Source organism: Pleurodeles waltl, chromosome 12 (genome assembly GCF_031143425.1).
Source record: "Pleurodeles waltl isolate 20211129_DDA chromosome 12, aPleWal1.hap1.20221129, whole genome shotgun sequence".
Lineage (NCBI taxonomy): Eukaryota > Metazoa > Chordata > Amphibia > Caudata > Salamandridae > Pleurodeles > Pleurodeles waltl.
In genome coordinates this window covers 137,962,892-137,977,125 of record NC_090451.1, presented here as the reverse complement: position 1 = coordinate 137,977,125, position 14,234 = coordinate 137,962,892, and the positions used below count along the sequence as shown (strand labels likewise).

The 14,234-nt window shown below is 44.9% G+C and overlaps 1 protein-coding gene across 1 annotated transcript in view; it reads right to left on the bottom strand.

Moving 5' to 3' along the window:
* The window catches only part of LOC138268190 (transcription factor HES-7.1-like), a 55,795-nt gene extending 49,799 nt beyond the window's left edge, over nt 1–5,996 (bottom strand). Inside the window, exon 1 of the mRNA XM_069217612.1 lies at nt 5,753–5,996. Coding sequence (XP_069073713.1) covers nt 5,753–5,842 — 90 coding nt within the window. The 5' untranslated portion in view covers nt 5,843–5,996. The remainder of the gene's footprint in view (nt 1–5,752) is intronic.
* Between the last annotated feature and the right edge of the window lie 8,238 nt (nt 5,997–14,234).

Here is a 14,234-nt window from a genome sequence, read left to right as displayed (position 1 = left end):
ATTTTTGGAAGTAGTTTTTAGTTTGTTTTTAGTTTTAGCTATGTTAGGGGGATATCTGTGTGTGCAGGTGACTATTACTGTGCATAATTATTAGGCAACTTAACAAAAAAAAATATATACCCATTTCAATTATTTATTATTACCAGTGAAACCAATATAACATCTCAACATTCACAAATATACATTTCTGACATTCAAAAACAAATCAGTGACCAATATAGCCACCTTTCTTTGCAAGGACACTCAAAAGCCTGCCATCCATGGATTCTGTCAGTGTTTTGATCTGTTCACCATCAACATTGCGTGCAGCAGCAACCACAGCCTCCCAGACACTGTTCAGAGAGGTGTACTGTTTTCCCTCCTTGTAAATCTCACATTTGATGATGGACCACAGGTTCTCAATGGGGTTCAGATCAGGTGAACAAGGAGGCCATGTCATTAGATTTCCTTCTTTTATACCCTTTCTTGCCAGCCATGCTGTGGAGTACTTGGACGCGTGTGATGGAGCATTGTCCTGCATGAAAATCATGTTTTTCTTGAAGGATGCAGACTTCTTCCTGTACCACTGCTTGAAGAAGGTGTCTTCCAGGAACTGGCAGTAGGACTGGGAGTTGAGCTTGACTCCATCCTCAACCCGAAAAGGCCCCACAAGCTCATCTTTGATGATACCAGCCCAAACCAGTACTCCACCTCCACCTTGCTGGCGTCTGAGTGGGACTGGAGCCCTCTTCCCTTTACCAATCCAGCCACGGGCCCATCCATCTGGCCCATCAAGACTCACTCTCATTTCATCAGTCCATAAAACCTTAGAAAAATCAGTCTTGAGATATTTCTTGGCCCAGTCTTGACGTTTCAGCTTGTGTGTCTTGTTCAGTGGTGGTCGTCTTTCAGCCTTTCTTACCTTGGCCATGTCTCTGAGTATTGCACACCTTGTGCTTTTGGGCACTCCAGTGATGTTGCAGCTCTGAAATATGGCCAAACTGGTGGCAAGTGGCATCGTGGCAGCTGCACGCTTGACTTTTCTCAGTTCATGGGCAGTTATTTTGCGCCTTGGTTTTTCCACACGCTTCTTGCGACACTGTTGACTATTTTGAATGAAACGCTTGATTGTTCGATGATCACGCTTCAGAAGCTTTGCAATTTTAAGAGTGCTGCATCCCTCTGCAAGATATCTCACTATTTTTGACTTTTCGGAGCCTGTCAAGTCCTTCTTTTGACCCATTTTGCCAAAGGAAAGAAAGTTGCCTAATAATTATGCACACCTGATATAGGGTGTTGATGTCATTAGACCACACCCCTTCTCATTACAGAGATGCACATCACCTAATATGCTTAATTGGTAGTAGGCTTTCGAGCCTATACAGCTTGGAGTAAGACAACATGCATAAAGAGGATGATGTGGTCAAAATACTCATTTGCCTAATAATTCTGCACTCCCTGTATATTAAAAGTAAGTATGAGAAAAAGAAAATATAGCTCAATCTAAAGGTGGCATGGATGTTTCCAAAAAAGTAAGAAAAAACAAAACACTTCAAGGATACATTAAAAAAACAATTAAAACACAATGGGCCTTCCAGCTCTTGCACTGAAGGTGGCTACTGTTTAAATGGATGAGCGTCAGTTTGCTAGTTAACAATCAGGTTTTTGTTTCCTATTTACATTCCTCATATCTAAAGCACGTATCTATATTAATTTTGAAGTGTCTGTCCTTCCATTTGAACTGGTATAAACTGCATTCCTTCTGGAAGTAAATCTCTCTTTACAAACAATAAATAGTATGTTCCTATTGATGCTCAGATGTCTTCAGTGAAACTGTCGGACAAGTGGGCTCAGAGCATACCATTCAGTACAGAATTATGTGACAGGGGCACACCAAATTATGTGGCAGAATTCATTAAATTGTGGAAAGAAAAAGAAAAATTATGCAACAATATGTGGCACATGTTTTGATAGTGTTTCATTATTTTGTAAATTTTACACTTGGTAATACTATCTGGGGAAAGAGTTCACTTCATTAGGACCAGTTTAACACCCAAATGCAGAGATAAGCAACTGCAAGATGATTAACCTTTTCCTAATGTCCTTCCACTGAGCACGGACACGTCCCATCATTTTTAGTAACCTTAGATCCGTTTGAGCTAGAAACATCTTTTTTGTTAAAATATGCAGATTATAAATTATGTGGAAATTGTGACAAACGCATAACTACGCAAAAAAGCCACGGCCGCAGAATTGCTTTTTTCCAGGGGTCCTGACTACCGTGCTTGTATATTTTAAAGATTAATTAATTATGAACAAATTAATATAAAAAATATATATGCATAATTTTTAGAGTATGAATGATGGCCATCAATAAGGACTTATTGTGAGGTAAATACGCAAGATAGCTAGGCGTCCTTACAGACAGACACGGTGCATATTGACCATTACATATAAATACAAGAAAAAAGGTTAATTCAGTTATACCTGAGAATTATTTAATCAATACAGGCACACACAGGGCATATTAATGAACACAACTATGTGCATGCTGATTGATACAAGCACGCTCAGGGGCACCCTTGGTAAATAAAGGCCCAAGAGGCACACAGATTAATAAAGGCCCAAGAGGCACACAGATTAATAAAGGCCCAAGAGGCACACAGATTAATAAAGGCCCAAGCAAGTCTTGAAGTATTAATGCAGTGAGAAAAATGGCGGTCAGTTAAGCGCTTGCTGCTGCTATATGTAACAATCTAAGCAGGCTCAACTCAGTTTTTTGTTCTTCTTAGGATGGTAAATTAAGTACTGTAGTGGAATAATTATGCACATATTATTTATAGTATATACAAAAGGCAAGTGCTATGTAAACAAGCATTGGCAAAGCCAACTGCTCTGGCCGTCAGCTTTTTGGCTTAGTCAGCGCTTGTTTGGTTTTGTCATGTTAACTTAAAAACTTTGTTGTTGCGCAATTAAGAAGCCTCTATCAATCTAGAAAAATATAAATACAGTGGTTAAAAGGAAAAATATGTTATGTCTCATATATAGCACACATTGCCATAATAATCCCTGGCACTTAAAGGAACTACTTTATGTAGATGTTCTCTGTGAAAGGATAGAATGCCCTCCCTCAAAATGAGCTAGGCTAACAAATTAGGAGCGGTGATCCACTGCCCGTGCTTTATGTGGTTGTGGGCAGAAAAAATTTGAATGACATATTCACATAATCGCATTATTCACATATTGCATAATGACTGCCCAATGGCTGAAGAGTGCTAACTGAAAGCCTTGATAAGCATGTGTTGTATATATAATTATAGTTAAATAAAGAGGTCTAGTCCTAAAAAAAGCTATCACATAGGACTGATCAATAGAGACACACATTGGGCACAGTGATCAACAGTGGCACAACGCACATATACGCAGAGACATACTAGACACTTTGCACAATAAAGGCACTGGGTGCACACTGATCAGTACATGGACACGTGATATAATAATACAATGACTGTGATCCATGTGTGGACCCACGATCCATTCTTTTCAGGGTATGAACACGCGTTGTACTGATCACTACACAGACATACCTTCTAAACTGATCAATTACACATACGCTCAAGGCACAAGCCCTAAAAAAATAAGTCGGGGGGCTCATCAAGTTAGTATGAAAGTGACATAATGGCACATGACAACAGATCTTAAGACTTTACACATGCTCAGTAGGCCTATCATGAGAGCACTGGCGCACATTGAGATTTAACAAGTGGATGCTGTCTTTTCTATCCAAGCATCTACCCATTCATCCTTCCACTTTTCCATCCAACTGCTCAAATCCATTTCACACTTACATTGTCTCTCATTATTCAGTCTTTCACATTACCCATGCATTGGCCATTCCATCCTCTGTGCGCACATCAATCATCTGTGCTTCCATCCACCCATCATCAATAACTCCTTTCATCCGTTCATTAACCCTCTTGTCCATCCACCGATCTTCTCAGATTCCCAGTTACTCTCATCCATCCTCCCAGATTTCTGGTTACTCTGTGATCCTTTCCCCCACCATCCACTCATTCACCATCACCTCACCCACTCATTCATCCATCTTTCCTTTTTCTATCAACCCATCATTCTTTTTTCCGTATAACTTTAATTATGAACTTTTATCCGCCAGGTTGTAGACATAGGAGGACCATGAGGAACCCCACCCGTGCAGTAGCAGCTAAAAGCAGGGGTTGGCAACGCCTCTCTGTAGAATGCACCTTACTCCAAGCCCTGGGCCTGGGTTGACAGAATTTTCATACTGCCACTAATGAATAGGCATAAATATAGGCCGGAGAGAGCAAAACCAGACCCTAGCCAGGAGTCTGGCTGGGCTGTAAACGCTTATGCGCAAGCAGAGCAATGAAAACGTCATTTAAATCATGCAACACACATCGCGTAAAAATATGATGCCTCTTTACAATGAAAAAAAACATATTTATTTAATTTACCTAATCGTTTCACCTTTGTGCGTCAGATAATATCACTGCATTGAGATGTATAAAAAGTGGCAATTTTTAAACATGAACTTAGAAACACACACGGGAGGAGTTTGTACCGGGTACAACCTAAACTCATGGATTTGAAGGTGCTCTGATTTGAGACACCGAAGATAAAGAAAGCATGGTGAAATAAAATATTTGCCTAGGATCAGTCAGTTTGGCTATGGGGAAGCTGGTACTGATAAGGGCAGGGCACTCACCCCACCAAAACTCAGAAGGGCACCATCAGTGCTTAATTTGTAAATAAAAAGGTGCCGGTGCTCAAAGCCCTCTCTTAACCAGGCTGATGCAATTAAATGTGCCAATACTGAGGCAGAGTAATCCTGAAGCCGTCTCGGGCCTCTTCAATCCACATCAGCCACTCCCTGCCCCTTCAGTGCACTCTTGCAGCTTTCTACTTTCTCCCTTTGTCACGCTTTTTCGTTTTTCCCTTCCTCAGTCTATCCATGTGTGTCTTTTGCTCACAGTAAATGCCTGAGGCAAAAGAATAAGCGCCAGCCCTCAAATATAAATGCCGGCGCTCAGCACCGGAAACAGCAAGCACAAATTAAGCACTGGGCACAATACCCTCCTCCATCTCAGCGCCCTTTTCTGCCGTCTAAATCGTGCACAAATAAAGGAACATTTTTGTGCACTCTTGTCACAAAAGTGGAGAGCTTCTCAACAGGGTGGAAGGCGTCTACCCTCAGAAAAGAGTGGGAGGACGCAGTCTACACTCGCCTTGTCCCATGGATACTCTGGTGTAAAACTAGCTCGTCCTCACACGCGCGTAACGACCCCTCCTTCCGGTGATGCCTGTTCCGAGCACGCGATCCTTTAAGGTGGTCCCTGAGACAAGACGCGGCGAGGTCTCCAGAAAAGATCCGAGTAAAGAGCTGCGTGAGATGGGGATGGCGAGGTAGCCACAGCCTAACTGGCGTGCCCACGACTACCCAAACCCGTCAGGATGGGGTGATGTCAAACATCACTACCATGCAGGTCTTTACAATGCCTATAACATTCTGCATTCTAACCACAACACAATGTATTTAAAAGTCGAAAAAGAGCAATTCTGGTATTAAAGGAACCCGTCTACTCTGAGGCTGCGATCACACTGCTCTCTCCTAAGACTGGAGTCAGCGCTGAGAGTGAAAGACAAATCTAGAAAGCGCTACACTGCACATCACCCAGCCCCCAGATGTGCAGAGCCGCACCCATAAATGCCCGGACAGTACTGGTTCGTTAAATACCTTTTTAGCTCGTCTCTGCTCCTGGGGCTGCATATTCACCATGGCCACGTCTTTCTGAGTGGGGTGACTCTCTGCTGCTGCCCTCCCCATCCTGCTTTAAATACCCCCCGAGGAAGCAAATGGGCCACTATCCCACGAGAGGCCGCCCAGCTCCCGGGGCAGCAGAGGTCAGGCTAACACCCTAGGTGTGACAGGACCCACCCCACCTCCCTCAGCCCATCTGACACCTCTTCATACAACCCACCAGGCGTCCTCCTCCGCACAAGTACAGGCACTCTTTCCACCTAGCACGGGCTCCGGGCTCAGACTTTGCCATTACAGCCTGATCTCTGTGTTCAAAATAGTCCAAAAGACAAGATATCTGTTTTGAAGATTTCTCAGAACTGTCCCGAGAGTGCACAGAATTATTCGCAAAAGTGCACATTTCTATAGGGGAACAGAATTTTCTAAAACTGCCAAAATTGCAAAACAATGTCTCAAAAGGTGATTTGCAATCTTTCTCTGAAATGTCACGAAAACAACCAGAATTATTTAAAGGAATCCGGACATTATCCGAACCTTATTTGAATGAGACAGAGCATTATTCATGTCACCATCCACACAAATCTTATTGTGAAGTTATACATAATTTTTCTAAATTAATTTAACATTCAGTAAGCATTGGCAAAGCCAATAGCTCATACCTTTACTAGTCAGTAAGTTACACATCAGTATTTGTAAAGCATGGCTATTCACCTGTGAGGGTCTCAAGGCGCTGAGGGGAGGAGACGGGCCTCATCCGAAGAGCCACGTCTTAGAACTCGGAGACCACCAGCAGGCCCTCACCTCAACACCGGCCATATGCAGACCGACACATTTATTTTGTTGGAAGAAGTTTTATTTGAACTTTTTACTTGTTAATTCCATAACACACGTTTAGCCATAAATCACTTCAAGAAACTTGAAAACATATTTACAATAACATAACTATATTCGTAAATTTCAATCTGTAACAATAAATCATTGCGACAGGATCCTTTCCTATCCTGAACCTCCCTTGGACCACACAGGTGAACTGTACCTCACCTGTATCCCTAGGGGGGGCGGCTCCCATGACTTCACTTTTCCTTGCCCACACGCTCAGGGTTCCATCCCCTCTCCAAACACCAATCTGCCAAGGGGTGTTACGGGGCGACCAGGAGTGGGAGCCCAATGGCCACCCCAGCGATCTGGGCTCCCTACCACCTAATCTGGTGTGTACATCCGCAGGTAGGTTCAGGACTTCAGGATCCTATCTCTGGTGTTATCCCGGGGCCCCAGCCTTGGGGACCCCTCTGTTGCTTCTGGTTACTTTAGTACTTCTTCTCCCGCCACGAGGGCGACCAGGGCCCCAAAGGTCCTGCGCCCTCCCCACCCGCAAACTGCAAGAGAAGAACCACATATCAGACATAAATTTATCTGTACCCGCATCTGACAAGTGCACCATATCCCTGTGGAACATATCAGGGCCCTTCAAAAGTTTATGCGGAATGTTCCATAAGCGTCCAGGACCCAGGCATAGCTTGGCCATCTCTGCGTTGATCCTCCGAACTGACACATTGATTGTCCTTGATTTAATGCCTGTGCCCCACTTGCGGTGAGGCACCATATGTGACCAAGTGATGGCCGCGTTCGGGAATTGTTTAGACAGTTTGGTGATTTCCAGAAAGATTGCTTACCTGAGTGCCATGCGGCCCATGCTCACCAAGTAATTGCCTCCAAGGTGAATAATAATGACATCTGGGAATTGAAGTCCCTCGTATCTTCTAGCCTTCTAGCGACGAGTTGTTGAAGCTGTGTGATTCCCATTCTGCGAACCCCACACCATCGAAAGGCCACATCTTGGCTTGCTGCCGGATTAGGCTTATGGAGCTGATGCAACCTGTAGGCCGCTCGCCGAACAAACTAATTCTCTAAGACCCAAACCACATGTGGCGCCATTGAACTGTAATGAAAGAAAATTGATTGAGAAATCAACACTTAATTTTGCGGATGTAGCGAAGGAGCAATGATCATACCAATTCAGGTCTAATGTAACGCTTATAACAATTAGATGACCATCTCCTGATGGATTTCACATCCGCTACTGACAATCCTGCGCCGGCCGATAACGTAGCCGCACCAATCCTGAATGAATGGGGCGAATATCCCAGCAGCTCAACCCCTGCTGCCCTCAGTGTAACTTTTAATACCTCGGAGAATTGATAGTGCGATAGGTATTCCCCCATTTGCATGTAGAAAAAGCACGGGTGACCCTGTGGACGGGCGGACCGACAAGTACGTTTTTAAGTGACCCACTGGGCATAAAGGAGACCCGTGAGCCGCGCTGAGTATAATGCGTGCACCCTTACTGAGCTGATCGGTTTTGGACTTATGCAGCTGTATTGTTACAAACTCTGGACTGGGTTGCACATCAGCCTGCTGGAGTCCGCCTAAGTGGTCACCACTGGAAGCGCCTAATAATTCACTAATGTAAAATGTGCCATAAAAGGCCACAGAAAAAGCTGCTGCGAATAATGCTGCCTCAAATGGCAAGGAACACACAGAGGGGATTCTGTTCAATAGCTTATCCAGTAAGGATGCCATTATGGGGTGCCTAGGGTCTCACTTAGGACCTTCTACTCTAGCCCACCCAGCCACCACCCGCTTAATAAGCAAGGTGTTTAACTGGGACTCTTGATTCTGGAGTCTCGCAAAAAAACAAATGGCGGCCAGTTTAGCTTTAGCGCAAGAAACCGGTCTACCCCCCTCTCTCAAATGCTGTAAAAATGCACAGATAGCCTTTGCAGAAAACCAAAGCCTACGCTGCCTGCTTCATCCGTGAATAACCCCAGAGTGGGGTTAGGAACTGGAGGGTGAGGCCAAATTACTGACCCATTGAAGTCCCGTAAAAATACATCCCATACCCTTAAGTCATCCCTCACTTCCAGTGACAGGCTAGTGTGATGGTGTTTCTCGGTGAAACCAGCCATAGACCTAGCAATGGACCTGGAAAAAGGGGAGAGCCATGGGAATAATCCTCAGAGCAAAATTCAGCTGTCCCACCAGGACCTGTAACTGGTGCAAGGTAACTTTTCTCTGTAACAACAAAACTCTAATGGACTCTTTAAATACCCGTAACTCGTCTGCAGGCAGGTGACACTCCCCAGCCACCAAATCGGTCTCAATCCCTAGGAAGGTAATGCAAGAAGAAGGGCCTTCTGTCTTGTCCGAGGCCAGTGGGACCCCAAACTCCCTGAACATAGCAGTCAAGGCCGGAAGGGCCCACAAGCACCTCGCCGACCGCGGGGAGCCCAGTACCAAAAAATCATCCTAGTAATGTATCACATCTTTGTGACCGGTTCGTCTGGTAAAGATCCACTGCAGTGCGGTGCTGACCTGTTCAAAATAACTGCAGGACACACTACAACCCACGGGCATGCATTTATCGTAGAAACAATCCCCTTTAAATTGGAATCCTAGTAAATGGTAGTCATCAGGGTGGGCTGGTAGAAGCCTGAAAGCCGATTCAATTTTTGTTTTTGCTAACAAAGCACCGTGCCCTAACGCCCTCAACTCCGCCAGGGCCTGGTCAACAATTGCATAGCGGACTGAGCAGATTTGAGGGTTGATAGCCTCATTCTCAGATGAACCCATAGGAGCAGGCAGATTATGAATTCACCTGAACTGGCCTGTGTCCTTTTTGGGAACTATGCGAGCATATTTTTCTATTAAACACCCAACATGACCCTTTTTTATCGCTGGGGTATTGTCAACGAAAGAGCTGCTTCCCGGGTAATTTACTATTTTATTCACACACTCCAACCAAACGTTTACTTCAGTCTGATCCCACCCAATTGTTGGGTCCTCCACCTTTGCCCACCTGAAATCCTTGTCATACTCCAACCAGGAGTTCCCTCCGTACATGTGGTGTGCTCTTAATATTTTATTTGCATAACAAATCATGGACATACCCAACTCTGTTTTCTTTTTAAGCATGACAGACATAAAGACATTGAAACCAAACAACCAATTAGTAATACTTTCTTCCACCTTGGGTTTCTTGTCACCAGATGACAATACCTTCACCTCCTTATCTTTGGTTTCCACTTCCCTTCTTTTTGCCCTGATAAGAGTAAAAATGTCCACAAATTCCCCCTTCCAAATATTTTCTTTAACCCCTGCACCAACATGAGCAGCGAGCTTACCTGATCTTGACAATAGTGTGTCTAGCCCCCCCCCCTTCCGCATATGTACTACCTTTAGATGAATCGTCGCTCATTTCAGCCGCCTTACTCTTTTCCAAGGGAATAGCAGAAGGCAGAGCACCCAGTGCCGGCGTGACACCTGGTACCACAGCTGCCGCCTGTAATGTGGGAACACTAGGCACCGCTGCCAAAGCCTCCACCTGGCGTTGAAGCTCTGACACTGAGGTTTGCAGAGAATCATTCGTGGTCCAAGGAGTTATTGGGGGGGGGGGGGGAGTTGTTGAGGTATTAATGCGAGCTAATAACTGAGACACCACCAGCAAGGCCTGCGTGGTCGGGTCCTGCGTGGTTACCTGCAGAGTAGGGCAGGCCTGCGTTTGCACAACTGGGGAAGGTGTTGCTGGCACTGCAGCCTGGGCCTGGGGTGATGTTTGGATTACTTGCACCGCAGAAGGCACCACTAAAGTTGCCAATGACTTTCAGATGTCTGCTAACATGGCTGCCACCCCTAGGACAGGAGCAGGTACAGTATTCTTCCAGAGGGAGGCTCAGACGTAGCGCTCACGGATGTTAATAAAGTGCCAGGGGATTGCTCGGGGGTGTAATAGCTGCCGAGGGAGACAATGGTTGCTTTGTGTCTGCAACCTGCCTTTTATTTCTACACTTCATGGGGGAAACACTGCACGGGGAGCTACGTTTGACCGCCGTGGGCGGCTAGTTCCTGCAACATTATCCTCAATCTCAGATGTTGCGTCCACGCTGTCTGAATCCCAATTACCCAGCTTTGCCAACACCAGCTTTAGAAGCTGAGACAATTCAGGGTCCCTCTCCTTCCTCTTACCGGCCCTTAAACGGTTGGACACCATGATTCAATGATACTTGACCAACCAGCTTTATAAAAAAAAAAAAAAAACTGAAACTGTAAAAGGCTTTGTGACTACTGTGACACTCAATTAATCGATAACCATACCAAGCTATTAACAGTGCAGCTGTAGGAAGCCCAAGGCGCACTGTAACAGTTTTAAATAGGCATTAAGATCAAATTGTCATTAACTTTGCAATTTTGAAAAGCCTAGGGGGCACTGTAACAGCTTCAAACAATTATTTTCAGCAATATGCCACTGGAAAAAGCCCAGGAACCACTGAATGCCGTTAAAACAGTAAAGTACAACAACACGCTAACACATGTAACACACTGTAAACTGCTTAACTGCAATAGCAAATATCATTACCATGCCATTCACCTTGCCTGTACCACGTGGCGAATCTTAGTTCTGCGCGCTGCTAGTGCTAGAGTGCTTTACTATTTGAAAAAGGTGGGGCACTTGGCCTGTGGGTAAAATGCGCTGTCTAACAAAACATGCTGATGACCCAGCCGCCTAAGTGTGCAAAGGGACGCCTGCCAATGACCCAGCCGCCTACGTGTGCAAGGGCCTGCCTGTTGCACTAAAAAGGAGACCGAACATGAATGTCGCACGTATCGGGTCGGAAATGCCCCTCAAATATTTATATTTAGCGTTAAGCTGGTTCTGCGGCCCAGAATTATTTAAAAAAACGAGGGTGGAAGAACGCAAGTAGGAACCATAGCGTGAATGGTAGGGCGGGGGCTGAAATTGTAGCACAAATGCCCCTTAACTACTTAAAAAATTAATCGGTGAGGGGCAGGAGTTGATTTAAGGAGGATCGCAACTCAAACAAGGGGGGGCGCTGGCCGTGAGGAACATTCGTTTCCCTAAATAAAGCAGCCGCCTAAGCGTGCTATCCCACGCCTGCCGAACCGGCCACCTGGGCGGGCCCCCAAAAAACCTGAATAGCCCGGGGATGTGACCAGGCCTCCAACACTCCGACTGGGTGCTCAGCCACCAACGCTCTTCAAGCTCCGCTGGGGCGCCGCCCAATCTCTCCTTTTTCTGCTGACCTGGTCCGAAGGAGCAAGATCAATCCAAAGGGCCGGAGACAGACCTATCTACTCCGACAACGCCGAGCCATCCGGTCTTCCTCTGTCGTGCCACAACAAGGCCGATCCTTTCTGGGGGGGCGCTTAAGTAGCCCCCCACTGGCGCGTGGCGGCTGAGACCGGATTGGCGGTTGTAGCCACAAAGTTCTCCTAGTAAAGTTACTTCCGCCCCCACACCTCGCAAGGTGTGAGGGCGGAAGTACCTGGCCAGCCCGACGCACAACTAGTGCGGAGGGTCCGGCCCACGGCGGCCCCGATTCCTAAGGAGCCGCACTCCCCCCATATTGGGGGGGCGCTTTTCCCTAAGGTTCTTCCTGAAGATGGTGAGCGATGGGCCTTGTCTGAGGTGCAGGGGGAGGTTGTTCCAGTTCTTTGTTGCAGTGTAGGTAAAAGATAGTTCCCTAGCAGTGGTTTTGGGTATTCGAGGGACAGTGGCCAGGGTCATGTGGGTGGAGCAGAGTGATCTGGCGGAGGTGTGGAAGGAGATGCAGTGGTTCAGGTAGCCTACTAGAACTGGTGGAGTTTTTTTTTTTTGTATAGTACTCGTACAGTATTGTGGGTGTATAGTAAGTATGGATTTTTTGTGTGTATTCCAATAAATTAGCCTTTATAGTTTTGTTGATTAATTGATGCGTGAGGGATGTTATGATTTTTTTAGTAGTCAATTTGAAGGGAAGTTGTAATCTGAATAATGTAAAGTGTTTAAATTGCAGTATGCTATAGTTAACTTTGCATTTTGTTAAGGAGGTTGGTGTTATTTAATAGATGTGCTTAATAAATTCTGTTAGTGTGGTGTGGGAAGGGGTTAGATATCTTTAGCGTGGACTTTGGTGTAATGGGGTAGATCGTAGTGGGGTATATTTGGGTAGAGTGAGGCAGGTTGGAGTCGGGTACTTTGTAGTGGTGTAGATTAATTTGAGAAGATTGGGCATGTTTGATTGTATAAGAGTGGGTTAAATTGTAGTGGTGTGGGTAGTTTGGACCGGATTGGGGTACACTGTAGTGAGGTGTTGTAGATTGTAGTGCAATTGGGGTATATTGGAGTGGATGGATTGTGGTAACTAGTGTGGTAGACTGAAGTGGGGTGGGGTATTTTTGTGTGGTTTTGTTAGATGATTTGGGTGGATTGTTGCAGATAGGAGTGAGGTGTATTGGAGTAGATTGGTGTAGGTGGGAGTGCGGTATGTTTGGATATTTTTGAATGGGTTAGATTGGGGTAGAATGGAGTGTTGGGGATTGTGGTAGATTAGAATGGAGTGTGATGTGCTTAATATAGTGAATGTGATAGGTAGTGGTAGGTAATAAAGAAGATGCATAATAAGTAGTTTGAAAGTAAATAATTTCTTAGGTAAAGTTGTTTCTTTCCTTTTGTTGTGAGTCAATAATTTTTGAAAAATTTCTATTGCATACATTTTTTGAAATCTTAATCTGTAAAATGTTAAGCTGTAAAACATTGCACTTAGTATACGTTTATATACAATTTTTGTTTTACATTTACACTGTGGCAAGTTCTTTTACAATTTCTTCAATACACCCATTACAAAAAAAAAATCACAAGTTATTGGTAGATTTGGTATTAGTGCATCTGATATATTTTCGACTTGTGGATTAATAAAACACCAAACCATTAGTAGTTCATTATTGACAGGTGAGGGACCGTCGTGAGACCTGTTGGCTGGGAAAGAAGGCTAAGATTGCCCTCCCTAAGACCAAAACAAAGCAGTACCCCACCAAATGATGTAATAACAGCCACCATTCTTGCTTTAGAGAAGGTCTACCTTCTCAGGCCGTATTTTATTACACTTCATTAACACAACATCAAAATTCGGCTATTATATTCATGTTGAAAGTCATTAGGACCTGGATGCCCACAGTTGGCCTTAGCCCCAACACCAGCCCAACGAAAAAACGACAAATGCAGACTGGGATTTAGAGTGGAAGAGTTTATTAAACAATTGAGGATAGAATTCCAAAACAATGGTCAGATTCAAAATGTAATATGTCAATATCATTTTTTTTAAAAATTCATAACAAACAAAACAAATCAGAGCAAAGCATACACAAATAAATCTGATGAATCAGACAGAGAAAAATTTCAGTCAGGCAATAAATCATAGTCAGCAATACATGGATAGTTACTGCCCACAACACCAAGAACCTCCCACCTTCCTGAACTCCTTTGGACCACACAGGTGCAACCCTTCCTCACCTGTATCTTTGGGGGAGCGGTCCCCAACATCTCACTGTCCCTTGTCCTCAAGGTCAGGGTTCCACTCGCCCCAAACACCAAGCTGCAACGAGATGGCCAGGAGCAGGAGCC